At 40.2% G+C, this 26,600-nt stretch overlaps 1 protein-coding gene across 4 annotated transcripts in view; it reads left to right on the top strand.

The window, feature by feature from the left end:
- The window catches only part of map3k15 (mitogen-activated protein kinase kinase kinase 15), a 31,445-nt gene extending 10,467 nt beyond the window's left edge, over positions 1-20,978 (top strand). Inside the window, exons 10-29 of one of the 4 annotated variants that reach the window (XM_082545713.1) lie at positions 206-356; positions 441-548; positions 1,350-1,399; positions 2,093-2,188; positions 2,350-2,437; positions 2,600-2,733; positions 3,235-3,362; positions 3,665-3,795; positions 4,920-5,025; positions 10,483-10,640; positions 10,773-10,956; positions 12,260-12,410; positions 12,929-13,103; positions 14,132-14,317; positions 14,766-14,871; positions 15,054-15,294; positions 16,453-16,565; positions 18,816-18,922; positions 19,026-19,102; positions 19,925-20,978. In XM_082545713.1, coding sequence (XP_082401839.1) covers positions 206-356; positions 441-548; positions 1,350-1,399; positions 2,093-2,188; positions 2,350-2,437; positions 2,600-2,733; positions 3,235-3,362; positions 3,665-3,795; positions 4,920-5,025; positions 10,483-10,640; positions 10,773-10,956; positions 12,260-12,410; positions 12,929-13,103; positions 14,132-14,317; positions 14,766-14,871; positions 15,054-15,294; positions 16,453-16,565; positions 18,816-18,922; positions 19,026-19,102; positions 19,925-20,018 — 2,584 coding nt within the window. In that variant the 3' untranslated portion in view covers positions 20,019-20,978. Of the gene's footprint in view, positions 1-205; positions 357-440; positions 549-1,349; positions 1,400-2,092; positions 2,189-2,349; positions 2,438-2,599; positions 2,734-3,234; positions 3,363-3,664; positions 3,796-4,919; positions 5,026-10,482; positions 10,641-10,772; positions 10,957-12,232; positions 12,411-12,928; positions 13,104-14,131; positions 14,872-15,053; positions 15,295-16,452; positions 16,566-18,815; positions 18,923-19,025; positions 19,103-19,924 lie in introns of those variants that run through there. The other 3 variants (XM_082545712.1, XR_014278701.1, XM_082545714.1) reach the window with 3 other exon arrangements.
- The last annotated feature ends 5,622 nt before the right edge of the window (positions 20,979-26,600 follow it).

Genomic DNA, 26,600 nt, shown 5'->3' with positions numbered 1-26,600 from the left:
TAAAGATGTATTCAGCTTTCATAGTTGTAGTGAAGTATCAGGACATTCATCTTACAAAAGTACATTTGTTTTTATAATGCAACTCTTTTATTTAAGTAAGCCCAAACATGCTACAAAAAAACAGTTTACGAAAACAAAATTTCAAGGAATTGTAAGTGTGATGCTTTTTATTTTAATGATTATAATTGGTTGTATTTTCTTCCAGGTATTTGCGTTCAGTAGTGCAGAACTTACAGCTGATCCAAAGGTTTAAAAAGCAAAATTTGGAGCATTCTCCTCAGAGAGAGAAACTCAACTTCTGGATGGACATCATCGTCGAGGCCACGCAGTGCACCACCAACAGACTGCGGTTTCCAGTATGTAAACATATACATGCATTCATGCTGAAAAATGATGACTGAGGGGTTCAAAATCAAATGTTTTGGTGTTTGTGTTTACAGGTGCTGATTCTGGAGCCCACCAAAGTTTACCAGCCATCCTATGTGTCTATCAACAATGAGGCTGAAGAGAAGAACGTCTCCATCTGGCATGTTTCTCCTGCTGAAACGGTCAGAGCATTGCCCATCTAATCATCTTCCTGTTAGGAATATTGTCCTCCGCTCGGAAAAATTCTAAATATTAAATAAAAATTCATTTAAAATGGTGAATGACTTAAACTAAATCAGACAACATGTATGCAAACAGAAGGAACTTTGATGTGAAATCGTCCATCACATATTGTGACTGAATAACACGTAATTACACAAACTCATTGCACCCTCATTTTGTCCAGTATTTTAATTGCACCCGAGTATACCAGGGTGAAGTACCACCAGTATTACCAGTAAACAACAAAAACCACCAAAATGCTATATCAGAATTTAAATTAGCCTACATCTTGCCTTTTGTTTAACATGCAGTGCTGATCAAACACATTATAGTGAAACGAAGTTTGATAACACTTCACATTAATTGTAGTCAAACATCTCAAGACAGGTGAACATAATGCTGCTTCATTGATTTTTAATTTTTTTTGTAAGGAGTACATGGAGGTTTGGGCTCAGATAGTTTTGGGATTCAAGTTTTATTTTGCATCCATGTGGAGTCTGTTTAAAGATTGTTGACTCATCATTGTAGAAAAAAAAAGAAAAAGTGTGTTGCAGACACTTAAAGCTGAGCCAGCATTAACTAAATTTGCTTCACCTATGCTAATTCAGAAATGCTAGAGGGCTGGAGCCGTCCAACTAAGTAGACAGAAACATATACATATATGCATATTTGTTCATTTACCTGCTAGAACCTACTGGAACAAAATGTTAGAGCTGAAACACTTTATTTGTTGATTGATTAACTTCTGTTTTTTGTTACAGAAAGGTATTCATGAGTGGAACTTCACTGCAATGTCCATCAAAGGCATTAGGTATACAAGAGACATGTTTGGGAAACAAATAGAAATAAATAGAAAACGTACATTTTTGTTCAATTCAAATTTCTCTTGTGGTTTTATGGGCCTGGGCTGCAATTGTAGTAACTCAGGGAACTCAGGAGTGGTGCAAACAAGCATATAAATTGTGGCTCCCTGCAGCTATATCCATAATACATGAAGTAAACAGAAGAACTAGCTGCCAGGAACATCATTAGGGATCTCCAGCTGACCTGTTCAGCCTCAATATTCAAAACAGTGACATATTGTGCAAAGCTTCAATTACTCAGTGCAACCGGAGGAGGAAGAAAGAAAAAAATGCAAATATCAGTAAGGCTATTCCTCGTGGTTAATGGCCAGTGCTTACTGTGAAAAAACCCCCATCACCCATGCTCTTAAATACAATTTGACGATCCAGGTAAAAGTCTGGCTATAGAATAAAACAACTTTTTTTCGTGTTAGAATACAATCCCTCAACACAATTTGATTGTCTGCTCTCCTGCTTACCAATCTAAATTACTCATTTATATCCATGTATTATTATTATACTGTGAGCAAATGTAAGTTTTTTGCACGCTAATGAGATTTACTTTAATCTGTGAAAAGGACTGTGTTATAAAATACAGCATAAGGAAGAGTTAAATAAAATAAAGAACAGTGCCCAGCCTAATGCGGCCCTTCTGTCTGCAGTATCAGTAAGTTCGATGAGCGTTGCTGCTTCCTCTACGTCCACGATAACTCGGATGACTTCCAGATCTATTTCTCTACTGAGGAGCAGTGCGGTCGGTGAGGACAAACACCTCTAGATGTGTTTGTGTAGGTGTGTGTTTGTCATGTGTCCGTCCGTGTTTGTGTTTGTACACTTCATACTATATGCGCAGATGTGATCTGAAGGCCTAGAACTGTAAATAACTGTAATAATGTCTGTGTCTGGTTATGTGTTTCAGGTTCTGCTCCATGGTGAAAGAGATGATATCTGATGGTACTGGGAATGCTGTGGAGCTGGAGGGGGAGGGTGATGGAGATACGCTAGAGGTCAGTGTGAGCTTGAAAGTGTGCTAACACACACACACACACACACACACACACACACACACACACACACATACATACATACATACACATATGTGTGTGTGAGATATTTAATGTAAAATATGGAAAATATGTCATTTCTATGCCTGTTTTTCTGTGCTACAGTATGAATATGACACCGATGAGACAGGGGAAAGGGTAGTGTTGGGTCGTGGCACCTACGGAGTGGTGTATGCTGGGAGAGATCTCAGCAACCAAGTCCGAATTGCCATCAAAGAGATCCCTGAAAGAGACAGCAGGTAGGTTGACCTACCAACCTACATTCATGGTTCCAAGTCTTTTTGGCATAGCTGACAAAACAAAAGAAATGCATAAAATTTGCTTAATATATATAATAATTAAAATATTTAAATTTTACTGATGGAGAACAGATGGCAAATTCAGTTTTTTTCTTCCACATAAATAAAAGTAAATGCAGTAATTGCATTTAGTATATTTAAGAGTTTATTATGTTGTAGTAACACAAAGAGCAAACAGTCTTTATTTTACAGTTGAACTTAAATCACACAAAAACAAATAGGAGCTTGCAGCAATGTTTTACCAGTATTTAATTTTTAATAATTTACTTTGCAGCAAATGTGTCTGGATTATTGGACAATGAACAGATAATGTTATTTCCAGTGTTAATACCAATGTGAATGTAGTTAATGATAAAACAGAACCTACACAAATAACACACAAAGCAAGGGTACGAAATGCAATTTGTCTTTTCTGATGTCTGTTTTCTTTTCCGTGGACAGGTACTCTCAGCCCCTTCATGAAGAGATCGCTCTTCACAAGTACCTGAAGCACAGGAACATTGTTCAGTATTTGGGTTCCATTTCTGAGAATGGATACATTAAGATCTTCATGGAACAAGTGCCTGGAGGTATGTTTGTACAAACCACAGAAAGAGACACAATTCTGTGTAATAGAAGCTGTCTTGTGTTACCTCCTATTAGGTAGCCTTACTGCAGTATACATCTAGTTCAGCCTCAGTGAAAAGGCAAAAAAAATGTCTTAAGCAGAAAAACAACATATAAGATATTGTGTCTAAATGATGTTTTCTCTAAAGCTCATCTATTTCAGAGAGATATGCTTATGACCACCGAGTTGGTAATTAGTCTAACTAGCTGGGTGTTTTTCCACCTTTAAGATAGGCTTTGGACACGCCTTCTTTCTTTTCTCCAGGAAGTCTGTCTGCATTGTTACGGTCGAAATGGGGTCCTCTGAAGGAGGCAACAATTATCTTCTACACCAGACAGATTCTGGAAGGTCTCCGATACCTGCATGAAAACCAGATCGTCCACCGAGACATCAAGGTAGAAGGAACCCCGCCTGCCATGATACATCTTTGAGGAACACAGCTGTTACTTCTATAAAGTGAAATGTCATTATGACTGAATTTCAAGTTAAAATTATTTTTTAAAGAAACTTACAAGTAGTCTTAGGTTTGAGCTTGTGGATACAAAGTTGTCTTGTCTGGAAGAAAAGACATTAAAGTATTGAGCATTACATAGGATGAATGAGTTTCTTGCTGACTGAGACTATATGGTCGAGTATTGTGGTCCTCAAGTCCAACCTAAAACCATTCATTTGTGCACCATCATGTGGGATCTCAGGCCAAAGTCTGATGCACAAAGGCGACCACATACTGGACACTTATGTTGGTTCTCGTCCTCAAAGATGCACACTTTTCCACTTGGCTACTTTGTCTCTTATTCTCATAAGCTTGCAACCTGTTAGCTTCCATGATTTCCTATTGTTTTACATCAATGTCACATTTCTGGAGGGATTTTTTTCAGGGTGTCTTTAGTCAGCTTTGGTCATTCTTAGCTGAGACTGTGTTAGTTGGCATCTGAGCCTGCAAAAGTACATTCATGTTAAGATACATCAGTCAGTTTGACGTGCCTGAGACATAGGTGTTCTGAATTGGTCGAGAGTGAGCAAGCAGATAAATCAGAAGTAGGTTTATGGGTGAATGACTTTAGAAATGAGGCTAAGAGACTGCTGACAGCTGACACACAAGAGGGACCTGAGACACTGAGAGCCATAAATGTGTACAAATGGCAAAACTGCAGAGCTGGTCCTTGTACTGCAGGCGAAAAATTAGTAGACGAGGTGGGCCGACCAAAGATCCAATGAGAATGGGTTAGTGGGCATGCCCCTCAGAAAATCTCAGAACTCCAGGGAAACCTATCAAATCACACACATATGCATATGTATCACATAGGTGGAGAGAAAAAAAAAAAGAATAACTAGAAAGAAACAGCACTGAAGATCAGCGGGAACAATGACAGGGCCAAGAATAGAGCCTCGTGGAACCCCATTACTGATGGGGAAGTACTTGGTGATAATTGGTGATAATTCTGTAGGCTTCAGTTTAAATAATAATGACCCACATAGTTCAATGCATTTAAATCTCTCCTCATTTGTTTCTTTTTAGGGTGATAATGTCCTAGTTAACACCTATAGTGGTGTCTTGAAGATCTCTGACTTTGGTACCTCAAAACGGTTGGCAGGAGTCAATCCCTGTACAGAAACATTCACAGGTAACCTTTTCGATCATCTTGCAGAATTTGAATTTTACAACAGGTTTTAAAATACATATAAACACCCATCAAAACCCATAAAAACATTAAAAAAAAAAAACCAACAAAAAACATATACATATATACATATATATATATATACATATATACATATATACATATATACATATACATATATATACATATACACATATATATATATACATATATATATATATATACATACATACATACATACATACATACATATATATATATACATATACATATATATATATATATATATATATATATATATAAAAACACCCAGCACGCCCCTGCGGGCGGTTTATCCTTCAAGCTCGGGTCCTCTACCAGAGGCCTGGGAGCTTGAGGGTCCTGCGCAGTATCTCGTGTTCCTTCTTCCTGATATTGCTGTCATTGGGAACCGCTACATCGATCACTACGGCCGTCTTCTTCTGTTTGTCTACCACCACTATGTCCGGTTGGTTAGCCACCACCATTTTGTCCGTCTGTATCTGGAAGTCCCACAGGATCTTAGCTCGGTCATTCTCCACCACCCTTGGGGGCATCTCCCATTTTGACCTCGGGACTTCTAGGTTATACTCGGCACAGATGTTCCTGTACACTATGCCGGCCACTTGGTTATGGCGTTCCATGTATGCCTTGCCTGCTAGCATCTTGCACCCTGCTGTTATGTGCTGGATTGTCTCTGGGGCATCTTTACACAGCCTGCACCTGGGGTCTTGCCTGGTGTGATAGACCCCAGCCTCTATGGATCTTGTACTCAGAGCTTGTTCTTGTGCTGCCATGATTAGTGCCTCTGTGCTGTCTTTCAGTCCAGCTTTGTCCAGCCACTGGTAGGATTTCTGGATATCAGCCACCTCCTCTATCTGCCGGTGGTACATACCGTGCAGGGGCCTGTCCTTCCATGATGGTTCCTCGTCTCCCTCCTCTTTCTTGGGTTTCTGCTGCCTGAGGTATTCACTGAGCACTCGGTCAGTTGGGGCCATCTTCCCAATGTATTCTTGGATGTTCCTTGTCTCATCCTGGACTGTGGTGCTGACACTCACCAGTCCCCGGCCCCCTTCCTTCCGCTTAGCGTACAGCCTCAGGGTGCTGGACTTGGGGTGAAACCCTCCATGCATGGTCAGGAGCTTTCTTGTCTTTATGTCAGTGGCTTCTATCTCCTCCTTTGGCCAGCTTATTACCCCAGCAGGGTACCTGATCACGGGCAGGGCGTATGTGTTGATGGCCCGGATCTTGTTCTTACCATTCAGCTGACTCCTCAGGACTTGCCTGACCCTCTGCAGGTACTTGGTGGTTGCAGCCTTTCTAGCGGCCTCTTCATGGTTCCCATTTGCCTGCGGGATCCCCAGGTACTTGTAGCTGTCTTCTATGTCTGCAATGTTGCCTTCTGGTAGTTCAATCCCCTCAGTTCTGACTACCTTCCCTCTCTTTGTTACCATCCGACTACACTTCTCCAGTCCGAACGACATTCCAATGTCATTGCTGTATAGCCTGGTAGTGTGGATCAGTGAATCGATGTCTCGTTCACTCTTGGCATACAGCTTGATGTCATCCATGTACAGGAGGTGGCTGACAACTGCTCCGTTCCGTAGTCGGTATCCGTAGCCAGTCTTGTTAATGATCTCACTGAGGGGGTTCAGGCCTATGCAGAACAGCAGTGGGGACAGAGCATCTCCTTGGTAGATCCCGCACTTGATGGTAACTTGTGCTATGGGCTTGGAGTTGGCCTCTAGTGTTGTACGCCACATCCCCATTGAGTTCCTGATGAAGGCTCTTAGGGTCCCATTGATCTTGTACAATTCTAGGCATTCCAGTATCCAGCTGTGGGGCATTGAGTCATAGGCCTTCTTGTAATCAATCCAGGCAGTGCACAGGTTGGTCAGTCTGGTCTTGCAGTCTCGGCTGATTGTTCTGTCTACCAGTAGCTGGTGTTTTGCACCTCTGGTATTCTTGCCAATTCCTTTCTGTGTCCCGCTCATGTATTGACCCATGTGCCTGTTCATCTTAGCCGATATGATGCCTGACAGGAGCTTCCATGTAGTACTGAGGCAGGTTATTGGTCGGTAGTTGGAGGGGACCGGTCCCTTCTTGGGGTCCTTGGGGATCAGGACCGTCCGGCCTTCAGTTAGCCATTCCGGGTGTCTTTCGTTAACTAGCAGCTGGTTCATTTGTGCTGCCAGACGCTCGTGGAGTGCAGTCAGCTTCTTCAGCCAGTAGGCGTGAACCATGTCGGGCCCTGGTGCTGTCCAACTCTTCATACTGGAGACCCTTTCTTGGATATCTGCCACTGTGATGGTTACTGGACCCTGTTCAGGGAGGTCGCTGTGGTCTGCCCTCAGATCCTCTAGCCACTGAGCATTGCCGTTATGGGTTGCATCCTTCTCCCATATGCTCTTCCAGTATTGCTCCGTCTCCAGCCTTGGTGGTGCTGTTCTCTTATTGTTCCCTTGCCACTGAGAGTACACCTTTGCTGGTTCTGTGGAGAACAGCTGGTTTATTCTCCTGCCTTCTATCTCTCTGGTGTACCTCCTCAAGCGGCTGGCCAAGGCTGTGAGTCTTTGCTTGGCAGTTTCCAAGGCCTCAGGTATGGACAGCTTGCTGTATTTCTTAGGCACCTTATTTGTCGCACCTTTCTGCAACTCCGTTAGTTGGCTAACCTCCCTCCGTGCTACTTTGATCTTGCCCTCTAGCCTCCTTCTCCATGGAGGGTACTGCGCCTTGTGGCTGTTCAACTTGTAGCCAAGCATCTCACTGATCACTGCTGCCGTATTGTAGATCAGCTTGTTAGTGTCGGTAATCGTGGTTGTAGGTATTGCCCGTAGTGCTGCATTAACATCATCTAGCAGACCTTCTGAGGGTACTTCACGTAATCTTGGTAACCGGCTACGGGGGATCCAGGTTTCAAGCTTGGCCATGATCCTATTTTTCAGGTCAGTTCCTCTCGCACTCAACGATCCTTCTCCTATCGCACTTGGGGCTATGTACCCAATCTCGGGTGGGGGTGATGATATCTCCCCCCTGACCTGGCGTCCTGACTCCTCCTTGCCGTAGCATTTGTGTTGTACCTCGTCAATCTCTAGCTGTGAGAGCAGTCCCTTCTTTCGAATGTTGGAACACTGAGCTACTAGTTGTTTCGCCGTCATTGTGGATGTTGGGTATCGAAGAATCCATAGGTCCCTCATCCTATTCATGTAGCCCCTTCCGCCGGGGTTACTTGCGTAGTAGCATTCCAACAACGCCCTGTTTTCGTCCCTTGCCCACCGATGCCTTCTTGTTCCAGTAGCCCACTTTTCGTCAGGGTGCCCTGGTTCCTCAACACCTGACGCGGACCTTGTTGATCCGGGCGACGTCCGAGCCGGCATGCCTTCATATTTATCTGTCTCGCTCATGTCTGCGGTAGGCTTGCTTAGCATAGGGGGTCTAGCCTTAGGACCCTTACTGGATACAGACGCCCCAGGCAGGAATCGAACTTGCGATCCTCTGTTCCAAAGGCGTGTAGTCTAACCACTACGCTATCCAGCTGTGTATATATATATATATATATATATATATATATATATATATATATATATATATATATATATATATATATATATATATATATATATATATATATATATATATATATATATATATATATATATATATATATATATATATATATATATATACACACACACACATACACACAGTATACCTAAAACCTAAACAATGAGATTACAAAGGCATTAAATAAAAGAAACAGCCTTTCAATATTACAATATCTATAAAAAACAATTCATTATTGCTAGAATATAGTTTAACACGGTGGTTTCATCTGATGTACCCCGAGAGCCATGTGCAATGTACACAAACACACAAGTCTTCAAACTGTTCAAAAGTATTAGCTTACTATTAAAATCATTCATGCCCTACTTTTAGCTGCTACTCCATGTAACAGCTATTGGTGACTAATTTCACCTGTTTTTGTGTAGCTAACAGCCCAAAGCTGTTCATGTACCATTTGTTTATGCTGTTAGCTAACCATTTAAACTGTTCATTGTCTATGACTGACAGAAATTTCAAACAATAGCCCAGGGATTAAGTTGAAGTTTGTAATAACAGTAATCTGTTAAATGCTCCCAATTCTTTTGATCGTTGGGCTGAAGGAAGGACAATACTCGGTGTATAAATGCTCAATCAACAAGCTTTTATTCCATACAATTCAACACTTTATGAGCATAAACCATCCGGATGGGAGATGAGTCCGCCTGATCTCGAAGTGTCTGAGCGTTCCTCCAATTCTTATAGCTTCAGCCCCCCTCCACCTAGTCATAAAACCTAAACATCCACATTCTTTCTCTCTCTCAGTGAGCCTAAGTTATGATCTTGCCTTCCTGTGCTGTATGTTCTGTTCTTTTCTATTCAGACAAATAAGGTGATGACTCTCTGAAAACAGTATTTTTTATACCTCAGCCGTATAATGCATCATAAAACAATATCATTCATTCACAATAAATCAGCAGTCTAATGTAATACAAATCAGTTTAATAACTGTAATAGTTATCACCTTCTTCTTAGTCAGGAGAATAATGCAAACTAAAACTACACAATGATTTCACAATCTTTAATTAGGGGTATAACGATAATATAATAATCTCACAAATCCCACGAAGTTCTCAGACGTGAACAACTTAAAAACGTTCTGCTTGGAAGAAAAATGCACAATGAGCAATTTCATTTCTCTTTAACTCCAATGTCACAAAAAGATCTCGAGCCCTGACCTGTCATAAACAGACTAATTCAGTCTGAGATGCATAAATGGAGTCTGAGATATGCTCACTCTCAGACTATGAGTGTAAATATCAAATGACCTTCAAAATGTCAAGAGCCACAATCAGCCTCTATGGAAACAGAGAGACACATGAGTGCATGCGAATGTACTGACATACACATTTATTGGCCATCTGGCCTTCTCCAGCAGCCAGCAAGGTGTGTAATTAGATTAGCTAATCAAGCAGAGGCAGAAGGGTGTTTACCTTTCATTAGGAGCTGTCTGTGTGTATGTGTTTCCTTATCCGTTTCTTCTCTGGAGCATCACTTGCTCTTGTCTCACTCTCCTTTTTTATAGCTCTTGCTCGCTCTCTATTTACATCAGCATTTGGAGCAAATGCCAATCTGCACAGAATTTCTGAGCAGACTGGGAGACAAAATAAAATTCTTCTGAAATCTATCTATCTTTAATCTTCGCCTCAGATTGCACTTTGTGTGCAAGGCCATGCAATAAAATGTCCAGTCAGGGTATACACTGTTATAAAAATATTAGCTAACAGAAGCAGCCTTTTGCTACTTCATAGTCTTGGTTTGCAAGTAAAAATGGATTTGTTGACTCTCTTGCATCTCTTTCTGTGTTGCAAATGCTTACACGATATACTTCTCTACTTGAAGGTACCTTGCAGTACATGGCTCCAGAGATAATTGACAAGGGCCCTCGAGGCTATGGGGCACCAGCTGACATTTGGTCCCTGGGATGTACCATTATAGAAATGGCCACTGGGAAACCTCCCTTTCATGAGCTGGGGGAACCACAGGCAGCCATGTTTAAGGTAGACACTGAGCTTATTTGTGTTAGTTTGCGTATTTACTTATGAACCTTTCCAGCCTTCAGCGGTCTAGTTATTTGCAAAACACATGTTTATTTTCTTCTAACACTAAATCTCTGTGGTCTCTCACTTCAGGTTGGCATGTTTAAAATTCACCCAGAGATTCCAGAGTCTTTGTCACAGGAGGCCAAGTCATTTATTCTACGTTGCTTTGAGCCCGACCCTCACAAGAGGGCCATCGCCTTGGACCTGCTCAGAGACACTTTTGTCAAGCACAACACCAAGGGCAAGAAGAGTAAGATCGCCTTCAAATCACCAGGTAAATACAGACATTACTACAATGCCACAAAAATATCATCACATTTCCAAATGGGTTTTACTGCATGATTTTTGTGATGCTCATGTAAATAGTAGTGCTATTTGATTAAAAAAAATACAGGTGAGAAACCAGTAATATCCAAACTGGTTTTTCTTCCCTTTGTGTGAGGTCATAAAACCACATATATTTCTCACTGTCACAGCTGAGCAGCCGGTGCTTTTCAGATGTGAACCCAAATGCAGACCCAGGAGAACAGAACTTGAAATCAAACAAAGAGCGAGCCTTTATTTGGCTGATGGCGGGTGGAAACATGAAAACTAAGGAAACTATGATACATGATGACTCGAATAACAGACTGACTATGATTAACTATGACATGGATAACAGACAACGCAACACTGACAAAGAGAAACACGGGGCTTAAATACACTGAGGGATAATGAGGGGAATGAGACACAGGAGGAGAGCACAGCTGGGAGTAATCTGACATGACAAGACCAAGATGAAGCAAAACTCAATACATTGACATAGGACACAGACTTTCAAAGTAAAACAGGAAACATCACAGACACAGACTTGACTAGGATACAGTTGACCGTAACCATGGGTCACAGAAACAGAGCCCAAAAGACTAGAAAAGATAAACGATGACAAAATCAAAATTCAGTAATGATACAAAACTTAAAACACTGGGTCACTGACCCTGGACTGTGACACTCCCACCCAATCAGTGAAGGTCACACTATGTCACAGAAAATGACATTATTGCATTTAGGCTTCCTTACCCTAACCCTCAACATTTGACCAACCACCACAGTGGATTTAAAAAAAAAAAAACAACATCATGTGATTAAAGCTATAATTCAATTTAATTCAATTTAATTGCAAGGTCAGTCTCTTAATTGCCCCTGTGTTTTTGCCTTTTCAGTCTTCTGAATCTGAATCTGAAAACTAACATTAACTTGTACCAGAATGATGGGAAGATAAATATGTCGAGAAGGAGAGAAACAGCATTATCCAAAGCATATCTGGCAAATATCGTAGAGGCAGTGTTATGGTAGTAGGCATGTAGCGCTGCCAGTGGAGCTGGGTCACTAGGTTTTATTGATGGTGTGATACAAGTAGCAGGATGAAATGCAATGGTGAATGGCCATAAAAAGTCATATAATAAAGTTGAGTATGGGTAAAGGACAAAATGTCCTTATGTGTGAGTGTATTAAGTTTTAATTGTCTTGCCCATGTCTTATTCCTATTCTTCTTTTTATGTATTCTTCAGACTATATCCCTAACATCTCCCTGCCAGTGCAGGTGCAAGGCGAGGCCGCTGGCAGTAGCAGCAGTGAGCATGGCTCTGTGAGTCCCGACTGCGACGCAAAACACGACATATTCTTTGACAAGAGGAAAAGCTCTGGCTCCAAGAATCTGCTCAAACCTCCCAGTTCTAACTACCTGAGGTGTGTCTGAAACCACATACTGAGATTTTGCATCAGACTGGGATCGGATGGCATTAAGAAAACTGTTTCCTTTTAAAATATTGTTTTACAAATTATTAGAGCAATGAAACAATGTGTTTCTGCAAAGAAATCCTGCTGCTGGTGCTGAAGCTCAGATCATGTGAAACGATGTAAATGAACGAGTGCATCTGTGTGTGCAGATAGCAGGTGGCCTTATTGCACTCACACCGTCCTCCGCTGCCTTTTACAATACTAATTTAACGAGTCCTGATAATTTTACAAGCTTCAGCTGGTGGCTCTGCACACATCAGTCGAGCACCAATGTGCACACATGCATGCACGTCACGCAGCGCTGACTCATGCTACTTCTGCACTTTCCTTTGCACACAGAGTAGCCAGGAGAGGCTTGTATCTGTAAATAAATTAAAGAGCACACTGCTGTAAATCATCTGTTCACTTCATGTCTTGTTTTATGTGCTTCTCAGGTAACTTTGTGTGTGTGTGTATGTGTGTTGCAGTGTGCCTGATGAGGGTTCAGTATCAGAGGACCGCTCTGTTCCCCCATCTCCTGAGGACAGGGACAGTGGTTTGTTCATGCTAAAGAAGGACAGCGAGAGACGGGCCATTCTGTACAAGGTCCTCAATGAAGACCAGGAAAAGGTCATCTCCAACCTCAGGGAAAATCACATGCAGGTGTGTGTGTGTCTACTTGTGTTATATATAGAGTGGAGATATAAGTCTGGTTCCAGAAGCACACTCGGGGGACATATATTGTTGTGGAGAGAAAGGTCTGTTCACCTGAGCAAACATGATGACTCAGCTTTCCTGGAAGACCCAGTTTAACGTTTTAGTTATAAAAGTAGTGGTTTTGTCTCCAGGAAACAAGGGCAGATCATAAGCCACATTTTACAGGTAACTTCTGCTAATCACAACCTGCTTTGGAGCAGTTTATGTTGAGAATTTAATATAGGCTGGAAATGCCACGCTTTCACTGATTCTTTTATTTACAGCACTGTATAAGTGTGGTGTAGATGTTCTGCTGAAGGAATATATTTTATGTATATAACCTACAGAGCCATACATACTAACACAAATTGCAGTTTTTATCTAGAAATTTTTGCTACCTGCTCATCTGTTAATGACTCTCGAGTAGACGGTGTCCCAATGATCCATTTTGTGCAGAAGAGTCAAGTGATACATCAAATCAAGTGCACACAGAGCTCTAAGCATAAAGCTGGGGTTAATGGGAAGAGTTGATAACCACCGTAATGAAATCTGGATCATGATACCCCAGCTGGGGTTTCAGATTTTACCTAACCAAAGAAAGCCTGGCTATGTTAGACTTGCTTCATATTATACCCCTATGATCTATGTCTGAGCAATTTGCAACACAGATTGTCATTACTGTTTCACTACCATGAATCCAGTGCAGTCACAGGGAGCCTAATTGCAATCTAAAATAACTGTTGTTCCTGATTCTTCCATTGGGGGGCGTAATTGGTCTTTCAGAATACTAATATCCTTCCCTAGATAAAGAAATGTACTTTATTGCACAGGGTAAAATCCTAAAAGATAAAGATACAACCCAACCAGGAACAAAAATCTACAAAATCACTTATAATTTTTAAATTTTTTATAATAATCTTAATAATATGGGCTTGTAATGCTACAGTTATTGATCACTAGGCTTAAATTGCACACTCTGCTAAAACTGTGTGTAGGGTAGCGAGGATCTCCAGCTGTCCATCGATCACATCAAGCAGATCATCTGCATCCTTCGAGACTTCATCCATTCCCCGGAGCGGCGCGTCATGGCGGCCACCATCTCCAAGCTCAAGCTGGACCTCGACTTTGACTCCACATCCATCAACCAGATTCAGCTGGTGTTGTTTGGTTTCCAGGACTCGGTCAGCACTAACCCACACCCACACACACACACACACACGCATGGTTTCATTCCAATTGTTTCATTAGAGAGCAATTTGGGGTTCATTTTCTCGCCCAAGGATACTTTGGCACGCAGACTGGAGCAGCCAGGGATCAAATCACCAACCTTTGATTTGTAGATGATGAGTGCTACCTCCTCTGCCCTCCCCAGAAAGAAGACTTCAGTTCAGTTTACTTTCTGTACCTTTCGTCTCTGACAATAATGACAGTTTGTTTTTTAATTGGTGTCCTTAACTGCCAATTAAAAAGGCCCTAAAAAGTATTTCCACGTTTTCCACTAGACATCTTGCCAAAAACAATCGAATAAATGTACAACCAGCTATAGTGAGTGTGGAATCTTGTGAGTGTTGAAAAAAAAACTACAAATAAAAGTGTCTATACTGTAAATGTCTGTGCGGACCTTCTCAGGTGAACAAGGTCCTGAGAAATCACCACATTAAACCCCACTGGATGTTTGCCATGGATAACATCATCCGACGAGCTGTGCAGGCTGCAATAACCATCCTTATACCAGGTGGGCATCTCTGGCAGCTGCAGCCTGTCATAAGCTTTTTACTCCATCTAGTGGACATTAACATCCATGCTATTTTACTTTTCCGATTTATGGTTTAGTAGTTTAAGTAGTAGAGTGCTCGCAGAAAGCCAACAACATAACATCAATTACCTTGACCTATGACTTTTTTACTAACACAATAGAGCTGCAGACCCACTTTGGCCCGGCGTCAGAGTGTGAGGGAGCAGAGAAGGAAGACGAGGTCGATGAGGAGGAAGCAGAGTTTGGACCCATTTTAGTGCAGCAAACTGACGAGACGGGGACAACGTCCGATCACACACACTCTGCGGTCAGCACTGTGAACTCCTCCCACTCCCACGAACATCAACGCTCACATCATCATCTAGGCGCCCAGCTGGGCAGGCTCAAACACGAAACCAACAGGTACCCACTTAATTAAATGTTTTGTTTACCACGGTTAAGGTCAGGTGGAAACCTTCACAGGCTCATGTGGAATTTTCCACTTGTAACTGAAGCAGGAAGCGGAAAACAAGGACAGAACGTGAGGTTACAAGCATACCCACGTACACTGTCACTATCTCTTCAGGGCTGTTTATGATAGGTGGCTGACATACCCACAGGGGCATGAAATGGAGCAAATTTCTGCACAGTCCTAATACACAAAACAGTATGGTGCCAGTAATCACCTTAATCAGATGGTAATTACTGGCACCATGCTTCAATGATACAGAGAGGGGTTTTCCTCAGCTCTTACATTTGCATTTCAAGTTGTTTTGTTTTTCCTTACTGGCTCACAAATGCGGTCATGTGAGTGGCATCTATCAAACGCAATAATGTCTTCATTCATACCATCAAGAGACATGTGATCAGTGATTTCATCATCACCTTTTTTTTTAGCTTTTCCTTTACTGCTTTTAGCTATTAGTAACTTCAACTTAAGACGCTTTAGTTCATTACTTTAGATTTAATCTTTTTCAGCCATTCATTCAGATTTTGGTATTTGTTCTCAGCATTTCTGCTTCATTTTTGCCTCTCAAACACTCTCAAACAACACACCTGCAGCTGACTCTCTGCAGACTTTTGAATTTTTAATTGAGATAGCCTCGTGGAAACTTTATTAATAAGTACCACAGTGGAAATGGGACTGCAAAGAACAGTCTGATACTCATGTTGACTTTGTAAAAACTGCATCTGCACTTTAGCCCTGTGCTTGTACATGTCGATTTAGTCATAATGTAAAAATCTACTTTTAGGTGCTTACTGCATGTTTGATTTGGCATGGTTTTTACACTAGAGATAATCCCAAAGGCATTTATGTCTCCTCCTGAAATAGAACTGGGGATTTTCGCTTGTTTGACAATTGTGTAATGCACTATAATGCGATTCTTGTATTTAGCCGTTGTACTGTGTAGCTATAGCTCCTACCAATAACTGACATTAATGCGTGTGTCCAAATCAGTTCCACTATGGAATTTCAAAGCAGGAAGTTTCAGTATAAAATAGTTTGTCCAAACATCTTTACATTGTGTATACCAGGAGAAACTATAGAAATTAACTTAACAGATATTATTGTTGTTGCAGGCTGCTGGATGAGCTGCTACAAAAGGAGAAGGAGTACCAGCAGGTCTTGAAAGCCACCCTGCAGCAGAGAACACATGATTTAGAGTTGGTCCGAGTCAGACACAGACCCCCAGGTAAACTGAGTCACTCACACACTCCCTGCTAAGAAAAAGTGCCATGTTTAAATATGCTTAACTTTTACAATCTGACTTCTAAACTGGTTCCATAAAAGACTTATTTCTCCAGGGAAGAAGGCTAGGAACATTTTGAAGGTATTTGCATGTTTAAGATGAGACTAGATAATAGAGATTTAAGTAAGATTTAATGTTATTTAATGTTGTTAATTTGTTGCAATTTCTGAAAAAGAAGTATTGTAAATCAGAGACCACAGTCTATAAAATTAGACCCTGTATCCATATCCATAAGGAGTTAGATCAGGAAAAGAATACTGGATAATAATGTTAGGGTTGAGTTAGGTTGGGATTCAGTTGTGGTAACACTATATAATTTATATATTTATTTTTTGCATAAATGTATGATAATATTCCACAGATAATATTGTAAATAATTCAGCACTGCTGACATGTGCTTGACACTTAGTAGGTTGTGTTTTTACATCTGAAATGTGATTCCCGCCCAAAATAAAAAGGAATGTAAACTCGTAACCAGATATGTAGGTACTACGACTGCTAGCATGAGGCTTCTAATCTCAAACAAATTAATGCCAGATAGCCAAGAGCAATAAACTCTACCAGCATCTGAACAAAGTTTAGTCACGGGAAGATTTCTGGGCTCCATGGAAAAGATAAGGTAGTGAATGACCACACAGTCTGCAGGAAGAGCTGAACAAGACTAGAGCCATTGTGAGAGTGAAGGCTTCAGGCCAGAGCCATAAAATGTAATTTCCATGGGTCAGGATGCAGATGGAGATGGGAGTGATCCTGTGTTGCATTGTCCAAATAGTTGTGGATGGACCTGTATTAAGTCCTAGTTATCATTCAATTCATTCTTAAAAAATGTTTGTTCTAAACCTACAATGTTTGGAAACCTGTTGCTCTCAGTGGTAATGCTTATGGTATTTTTTTGTGGAAATCTGAAAACCAAGAATTCCTCAAATCCTGTTTCAGGCTTTGAATTAAATCTTCTGCAGATGGGATCAGAAATTGTAATTGAGAGTTAGTTACTCTACACTCCACCAGTATAAACAGTGAAAAAATACAAAATGCTATAGCATTTTTAGCAGCTTCTATTGCACATTTCTATTTCTATTAGTAAGTTAATGATATAGGGCTTATGTTCACAACTGCTTGATCGTGATACAAAAACACTTTTTTCTTCTTCTGTTATGAAAAAGAGGAAGTAGGGGGAAATAGATTGTACAGCTTAATCCAACAGGAAGGTTTTAAATCTAAACAAATGCCTTTCCCTTGAATCTTTCTCAAAGACATTATAGCCTCCTTACCTAAGACTCTATTCTTTAGTGTAATTAATCTCTAATCCAGCTGGTTTAAAACCCTCCTGAGCGCCTAATGGAAATTTGAAAGTGCAGTCTCTCACACACTCTAATTTATTTAGAGTGCTGCACCCAATGATAATGATAGGTATCAATTTTATGTCCTCTACTGATGATCCATATATTGTGAGAAAAGACTTCTTCCACTTCCACATATTGCAGTTCAAATATTTGGGGGTCAGACAGTTGGAGCAGCAGAACTTTACGTGGTAATGTGTATATATTTCAGATTATCCTGTGAATTTAAGAGAGAGCTGTGCTTTAATTAGTGGTTTGAGTTTGGCTCTTTGCCGGGGACTTTTTCTCGTTGCGGCTATTTTTAAAAGCCCCCGGCATTATTTTGAAGTCCTTGTCAAGTTTAGTGTACATCTCTTTGAAGTTGCACGTCAGCCTGTAGCTGCTTGTGCAGCTAGTTTGACATGTATAGGTGCCAAAGTGATGATCTAACATTCTTGTGATGTCGTCATGGAGAAGAGATCATTAACCCTGTCATGCATGAATTATGACAACCTCAATCAGGATTTTTTTCTTAAGTATCTTATTTATCTTTAGGCATGGAGGATGAATTAAGTACTTAAAAGAAAAATCCTGATTGAGGTTGTCATAATTCATGCATGACAGGGTTAAATAACAGTAATTACAATGTAACACGTCATCCAAGTATATTAACATTAAACGACCATTGGGTGGCAGGGTATGGAGTGACACATCAGTGTGCAATGTAGTGTTTTATGTGCAAGTATACCATCAACACTGACACAAATACAAGAAAACAGCCTTTGACTGGCTGCTCAGTGTAGTGACCAGAAAGGGTTAATACTGAAGATCAACATGTACTTTGAGCAAAGTGTTCTTATACCTGTCGTTTCAGACATTTCACCTCCATCCATCCACCACATCCCAGCAGACCATGAGCCAGACAAGCAGCTCATCGACTGGCTGAAAGAGCAGGGCGCAGACCCCGACACCATAGACAAGGTTGAGTATCTTTATATAGGCCATTAGTGTGCAGCTTATCATTCTAGTGCACCGTGGCAGTGAAGTGTCAATATAAAGTAAGAGTGCTTCTGTTTTGTCCTAGTTTGTTCTTGAGGAATATACACTGACGGACATTCTTCGTGACGTTACCAAAGAGGACCTCCGGTGCCTACATCTACGGTATCTGCACATAAGTTATATAAAGCTAGTCCTGCAGTCTGAGAAATAAACACATTTCATAAAAGTCATACATTTCTTTCCAAGTACATGAAGAGTAAATCTTCATCATTGCCTCCTTGACATTTACCTTTTATAGGTCACTGACTTTCCAAACTCCTCTGATGTTCCAGAAAACATTAGAATGGTTAAATCACACCATTTTTCTTCCACAAGGTTAAATGGTATCTCACTGTACGAATAGCCTCTTCTGAAGTGGTCTGATGTCATTTTACCGTTTATAACTGCAAAAGTCTTTTAGAAACTAGGGATGCTGCTGACCTCGGTTATCTCCTGTCACAGAGTAATAGGTCAGAGTTAAATAAAGTCAGACTTTTGCAAGCATACAACAAATGTTTGTTTTGCAGCTATAAAATACTTCAGAACTGTTGACCCATTGCCATTAGCTTCTCCCATGGCCTATAGTACTGCATACCAACTTAATAGATTAGCCCCACAGATTACCACTTATCACAAATATATGATTTAGCATTTTGACTCAGTAAAACAGCAACATTTTAACCAAAAACAATGACAGATTGAATGGTTTTGCTTTGTGACAAACCATTGTTTCATATGCTCTGGCAAGATTTCCCACACAAGACTGCTGTACTGATGTGTTTGATAAGACTTTATCATCCTTTTTTTTACCTCAAAGGACATAAGCGATAAGAGAGTTAACCTTACAGCCTTTTTTACTGCCTTTTTCAAGTTATACTTTTAGCTAATAATTAACATGCACATGTAGGTGTGATGTGCTGTAACAACATCTATGCTTCCTTTCAGGGGCGGAATCCTCTGCCGGATCTGGCGAGCCATCCAGCGGCACAGAGAACGAGACAGGCTGGCCAACGACAAGCGCTCAGAAAACAATGCATGATGGAGTAGAATTCTGTTGTGGGGAAAACACGCACATGTTCACACATTACCATGATCTCTCCTTTTTCTCTGACTCTACGGTGCCTTTTTAAAAAAATGTTGTTTTTGTGTTGTATGTACAGGACTCACTGAATCCACGTAGAGTCCGACTTGACCAGACCAAAGTGCTTTAGTGCAGGCACTACTGTGTGTACCTTTGTGCTTGATATTTATGAAACATGCTCCCCTAATGTTTCTTCAGAGCATTGATTCTCAAGCTTTTTTGAAATGTTCACTTTCAGGAGTGCCACAATTTTTGTATTTAAACAAGCACTACAGCCCTGAACTTTTTAGGGACTTTTCAGAAGTCACATGTGACCTCTTTAACTTGACTGCTCCCTGGTACAAGCACGTCATGTGGCATTAACGGGTGTCATGTTTACTGCCTTCACCTTCAGCCAAGCTCCAAATATGCAAATGTTTCTGGAGTTTGTTTCTGAAATTGTGCAAAATTCAAGAATGACAATAGGTTTAATTTCACATTGTGTCTTTGGCCATCCTAATGTCAAGGCTCTGTTTCTCCCAGAAGGACATGGCTTGAGAACCACTGCTTTAGGATGTTAAAATCTGCTGTATATTGGTACAGTCAGCTGTGCTGTCTATGATGAAAAGAGTCCTCAGCATTGAATGAATTTAGGTATCTGCTGTATTGCGTTCTGCATCTTTTAGACTTGCATTCTTCTAAGCAAACTGTCCTGCTTAGCTTAAAATGTTGTGTCTCTAAATATACATTTCAGCCTAAAGCCTTAAATTAAACATAATGTAGCATGCACATATATCACTGCTGCTGATTAGATTTTTATGCATGTTATTTATTAGTCGTAACTACTCTCTTGTATTCTCTATCTGTATTTAATTTATTTTTTATTCCACCTGTCATATTATATGTTCTTTACAATTCCAATAAACCTGGGAAAAGCAACATTTTTGGCTGATTTGCTTCAGCATCACCTCTTGGTTTTCAGGTATTTGTCCGAGGAAGAAATGAGTCCGGTCATTTTCCGTGTTTCCGCCAAATCATTAATGTTCGAATTTTCTGGCTGTTTCATTTTAAATGTTTTAAAACAGTGTTTAGGCCCATCAGGGAAAACTACACCACTATGCAGGCAGTTTACATAAGACTCTTTAGCAGTGTGCATGGTTCTGCTGATTCTGCATGTCTGTCGTCTATTCACCTGCCTGAAACCGGTTTACCAGCCCACAGATGACCTTTTATCTACTTTGTAGGTACTTGTTTGAAACTATTTTTTTGGGATTGTGTCACCTTACTCGCTGCACACTGTAAACCTATCTTTTAATGTACATTCTCTAAGTAAATTGTGATCTGTTTAGTTAAATATAAACCAAGAGTTGCCTGTTATCTATAAGAGTTACCTTCCAGATAGCACGTTATTGTATTTTGATGAATAGATCTGAAGAATTATATTGTACTGACAGGTATGATTTATTTTTTAGGGCAAAAACCCCATAATAGTGAGAAGAAAGAGAAGAGCGCAAAGGGAGGAAGAATGGAGAGAGAGAGAGAGTTAAATGATTATTAATGATTAAATGCAGTAAAATCACACGGGAAGCGAAAAAGGCTGAGAAAAGAAATGCTCAGTGCATTATGAGATCTTTAAGATATAATGGGGCCTGATTATTTGAGACCCTTTATAGTCTATAGAGAAAAGCCACAGTTTAAGACTACAAAATTCAAATTAAAAGGAATTCAACCACAGGATGATTCATTTAAGAGGTGTCCAGCAGACAGGTGGCTTAACAAAGAAAAGCTCTTCCCATTTCATGCTGTCAGCAATGGCTCCACATAGAAGAGAAATGTCACAAAATCCAAGAAAGGAAATCATTTCTTTACACAAAAAAGGTGAGGACTACAAGAAGACCGGCAAAGGTTTACATATCAGCCAAAATACTGTAGCAAAAGTGATCCAGAAATTTAAGAAAGATGGAAGTGCAACCATCTTACAGAGACGTCCAGGCCGTCCACGGATGTTAACCTCTCGACAGGAGTGTCTCCTGATGAGAAGGGTTGAAGAAAATCACCATGGAAGTTCACTGCAGTTAGCTAAAGCGGTAGAAAGCCAAACTGGAGTGACCGTTTCCTGTGACACCATACAGCGCACACTGCAGAGGAATGGCATGCATGGGTAATGTCCACGAAGGAAGCCTCTCCTAAAGCCCATGCACAAAAAATCATGGCTAGAATTTGCTAGGGCCCATGGTGAAAAAGATGAAGTCTACAGGGACTATATACTCTGGAGTGATGAGACAAAGATCACTGTTTTTGGAACTAATGGTTTCAAAACTGTATGGCGTCGTAAAGGTGAGGATTTCAAAGAGAAATGCATGGTGCCTACAGTGAAACATGGTGGTGGCAGTCCTTATGTGGGGCTAAGTGAGTAAGATAAGATAAGATAAGATAAGATAAGATAACCTTTATTAGTCCCACACGTGGGAAATTTGTTTTGTCACAGCAGGAAGTGGACAGTGCAAAAGTTATGAGGCAAAAATTAGAATACAATAAGAATACAGTACACAACTGTACAGAATAGAATAAAATAAAATACTATATACAGTAGAATAAAATAAAAATAAATATACAATAAGATAAAAATAGAATACAAATACAAATACAAATACTATATACAACTGAGTAAAAATACAAGTACTGCTGGTGCTGGGGAGCTGCATTTCATTGATGGTATCATGAGCTCAACAATGTTCTGCTCTATTCTGAAGAAGAAGATGCTGCCATCACTCCGTGCACTTGGTCGTTGTGCACTTTTCCAAAAAAAGGCAATGATCCAAAACACACATCTAAAACTACTGTTGCATTTCTGAAGAAGAACAGGGTGGAGGTGAATGAACAGCCAAGTATGTTTTCTGATCTGAACCCAATCGAACACCTGTGGGGAATTCTGAAGCGACAAGTTGAGCATCACTCTCCATCTAGCACCCAGGCTCTAAAAGAGGTTATTCTGGAAGAATGGAGAAAGATAGATGTTGCAATGTGTCGCCAGCTTCTTCATCCCATGCCTAGAAGACTTGGTGCTGTCCTTGAAAATCACAGTGGTCATACAAAATAGTAGATGTAGCAGTTTTTGTTGCGGGGTGTATTCATTTTTGTGTCAACCAATTTGGTTAAAACTGAAGATTTTGTGATCTAAGTTATAATATTAACCTTAATTTCATGTTATGGAGTTAAACAAATGTTCAATAAAACTCAGCCTTGTGAAAAGTTTGGAAATTGTTCTTTTGTTCATTGAGCAGCTCATTAAATTTGTACTTTTTAAAGCGGGTGTACTCATTTATGCTGAGCACTGTATATATTATATAAAGAAGGATGTGCAAGTTCTCACCATGTGTGAGCTATGCCATGCTATGTCAGGGCTAGCTTAGCTTAATAAAACACCAAAATGTAAGATCTTAATGCGCTGTATCATTAACAAGTTATAAAAATGGGTCAATTGAAGTCAAAAGCCATCAATTTGACCATCAAATATTCGAGTTCAGCCTCTTAGTCATGTTCTGTGACAGGATGCAGTTAGCTAATGATGAGTATTTCCTTGAAACCTTACTCTTTCTATCACTATTCTGGCATTGATTGGTTTGTGCAACCTAAATATGTCAGTATAGAGTCTTAGTGCAATGTCCCAAGATGTATGAAGGAGAACATTTTACAGAAGCCGTCTAGACTGTAATACTGCTGCTGCTGTGTTAGTACATTAAAGGTGTTTTTAAAACCCATTAATACAAGGCTAGCCTCGCGTTGACTTTGTCTACAAACATTAAAAGCCAACTAGAAGGCTAACATCAGGGAAGTCCCAGCCAACTGTTAAGGCACTAGTTTTTAAACAGGGAATGCCCATATTCAAATCAGGCAATGTTTTTTTTTCTTTCATCAACCCACTCCTGGAACTTTTTGCTCAAATATAGTGCAACGGCAAAACTAACATGCAAACAAAGCAATCTATGTTCACCACCTTTAGCTTTACTGTTGTTGTTTTTTTTTTTTTAGCTTGATAGATTATAAAAAAATTCAATCATTTCCAGTAAACACCAAATTATATTGGCTTACAGATCTAGTATTTATGAAGTGAACCTTTGTTGAACATCATGACATCGTCCTTTATGCATTTATACAGAAAAAAACATGCTGCAAGCGGCACTACATGAGAGACATCTCCATTAGGAGGCAAGATAAAGATCACTATTTTACATGTTTATAGTGAAATAAATGTATATTAAAAAATACTTGTATGTGCATGAATATGTTAAGAAGCATATTTGATTGTTTGTTCCACTTTTTAAAATTTATTTATACAGTAAAACTGTTAATTTTCATTTGTTGCCTCAAGGCAACACTGCGCAGTTAGCCCAGTTTTTCTTCAGGCAATATAATGCATTTGAATATGTTTGTAGAGATGTGTTTGTGTGCATTTATATGATCATAGTCAATGTTTTTACTTTACAATCTACTCATAATTACAGGACATAGATGTAAATACCTTTTATGGAAGGAAACCAAGGGAATGTGCACTCTCTGTCCTCAGAAAGTGAGGACAGTGAGCTTTCAGGGAGTGACAGTGAAATAGAGGAGTGGATCCCTGAATGAGGTTTGAGGGACACTGAGGAGCTCAGGGGTCAGGGGTCAGTTGGTAAAGTAACTGTGTCTCTGTGTGAGTTAGTGCCCACATAGCAAGCAGGTCTGGCCAGGATCTGGTATCAAGTCGGCACTGTTGGCTGACTTCTGACATGATAAGACGTATGCCATCCAGATATGGGCCAGGCCTGGCATAGATGGCACTGTCTATGTGATGGCATGCCACATCTGGCTTGATTGTGGCTTGGCTTATGTGGCCCAGGCCTACAGAAAACAGGTCTGGCCCAGATCTGGCATCAAGCTGGCACTTCTGACTGACTGGTGTTTTGGCAGAGTGTATGTCAACCAGATGTGTGCCAGGTCTGGCAATGAGGCCACCGTTTAGTCAAATTTTATGATTGATATATTATTAGGGACCCTAAAGCTCCCCCAAAATAGGGAGAAATATTTTTTTCCCCAAAAATCAAAAAGTCATGCAGTAGAGAGATAAGATTCATTTTCTGGAGACTCAAGATTTACTAGAAATGAATCTTGATCCATTTAATTGTCACTGAAATATTTCCAAAGTGGTGGACCAACCAGCCAAATGACCAGCATTCATATCCAATCCCCTCTGCTTTGTTTTCCATTAGCCTGTCCTACAGAGTGCATGATTTCTTTGTCAATGACTATTAATTATGCACTGCTACAAATCATTTTGCCAACTAATAAAACAGTGTGGTTTTGAAATTCAGACAAACCGACCCTCACATGTGTATGGGCTCATAACATTGTCTTGCCAGTTAAAGAGGTCATATTTAAATAACTGAATTGACATTAAAACAGTCATAAAGGTGGTATAGGAAATAATCTCTTTACACTAGCTAAGCTTTTTGTCCATTACCTTAAAGCTGCAATTAAAATATGTATCATTATTTCTAGTAGGCACTGGAAAATAGATCAGTCTTGTTAGTTATTTGGCGCAAAGCACAACATGCTCATATTTACCAACCCAACAGGTTTCTCATACCAAATACATTCCACACGTACACGGAAAAAGTAGATTTGTTTTGGCACTTGCTTTCAAAACAGAACAACTGACAGGTATTTTATTCAAGGAAGCTGAATGAATGGATCAGTATTTGTTCTTGTTTTCTAACTATTTGGGGTCTCCAAAAAGATCCTGCTTCAAATACCGTATGTACCAAGTCTAAACATATAGCTCCATCAGCTGTGGTTACCCCTTGAGAAATTTGACACTTACACATAAATCTAATAACCAAATTTGAATTTTAGCAGCTTGGAAAGAACCAGGAAACACTGGATTTGTTTTTATTTTCACTGTGGTTAACTATCAGAGGTGTTTTTTTCCATATTGATGCATGGTCTTGGTGCCAACAGGGTGCATGTGACTTAATCATGCACCAACATCTTATTGAGAGGTAAATGTTAGTGCATAAATGTTAATGACAGGATGTTGGCATGTTTATCACTGAGTCCCTTTGACCATTAGTATCTTGAGTGCTTGTTTCTGGAATTCTAGGAATCTGTTTTTGCTCTTGAGCTGTTAAAGTTCACATGACTTTTCACACCAAATCCTCAACTTGTGCTGTCTGAGCTACTTACCTTTGTCTGTCCCTTTTCTTCTTCCACACTTTGCCTTGGGGACCTAAATTTTCATGCTATCCCTATCACAATTGCCCCTTTGCTGCAGAATTATTCCCACTGCTAGGCTACTTCAACATCACTAAGCATGCTAAAAACATGAAAAAGATGGAGCAGCATGGCAGTGCAGCGTGTGTGCAGTCGTGTATGAGCACACAGTGTGAGCACTCAGGTCATATCTGATATCGGACCGTATAGTGTGAGAACATGCATCGTGACCTATGAACTTCTAACCCCTGCAATTCAGTCGTACAGTTTGAGCAGGAGCTGAAAAATTGCACAGTGTATGCCCAGCTTAAA

Source organism: Aulonocara stuartgranti (genome assembly GCF_965226115.1).
Source record: "Aulonocara stuartgranti genome assembly, chromosome: 9".
NCBI lineage: Eukaryota > Metazoa > Chordata > Actinopteri > Cichliformes > Cichlidae > Aulonocara > Aulonocara stuartgranti.
This window is presented reverse-complemented; position numbering and strand designations above follow the sequence as displayed.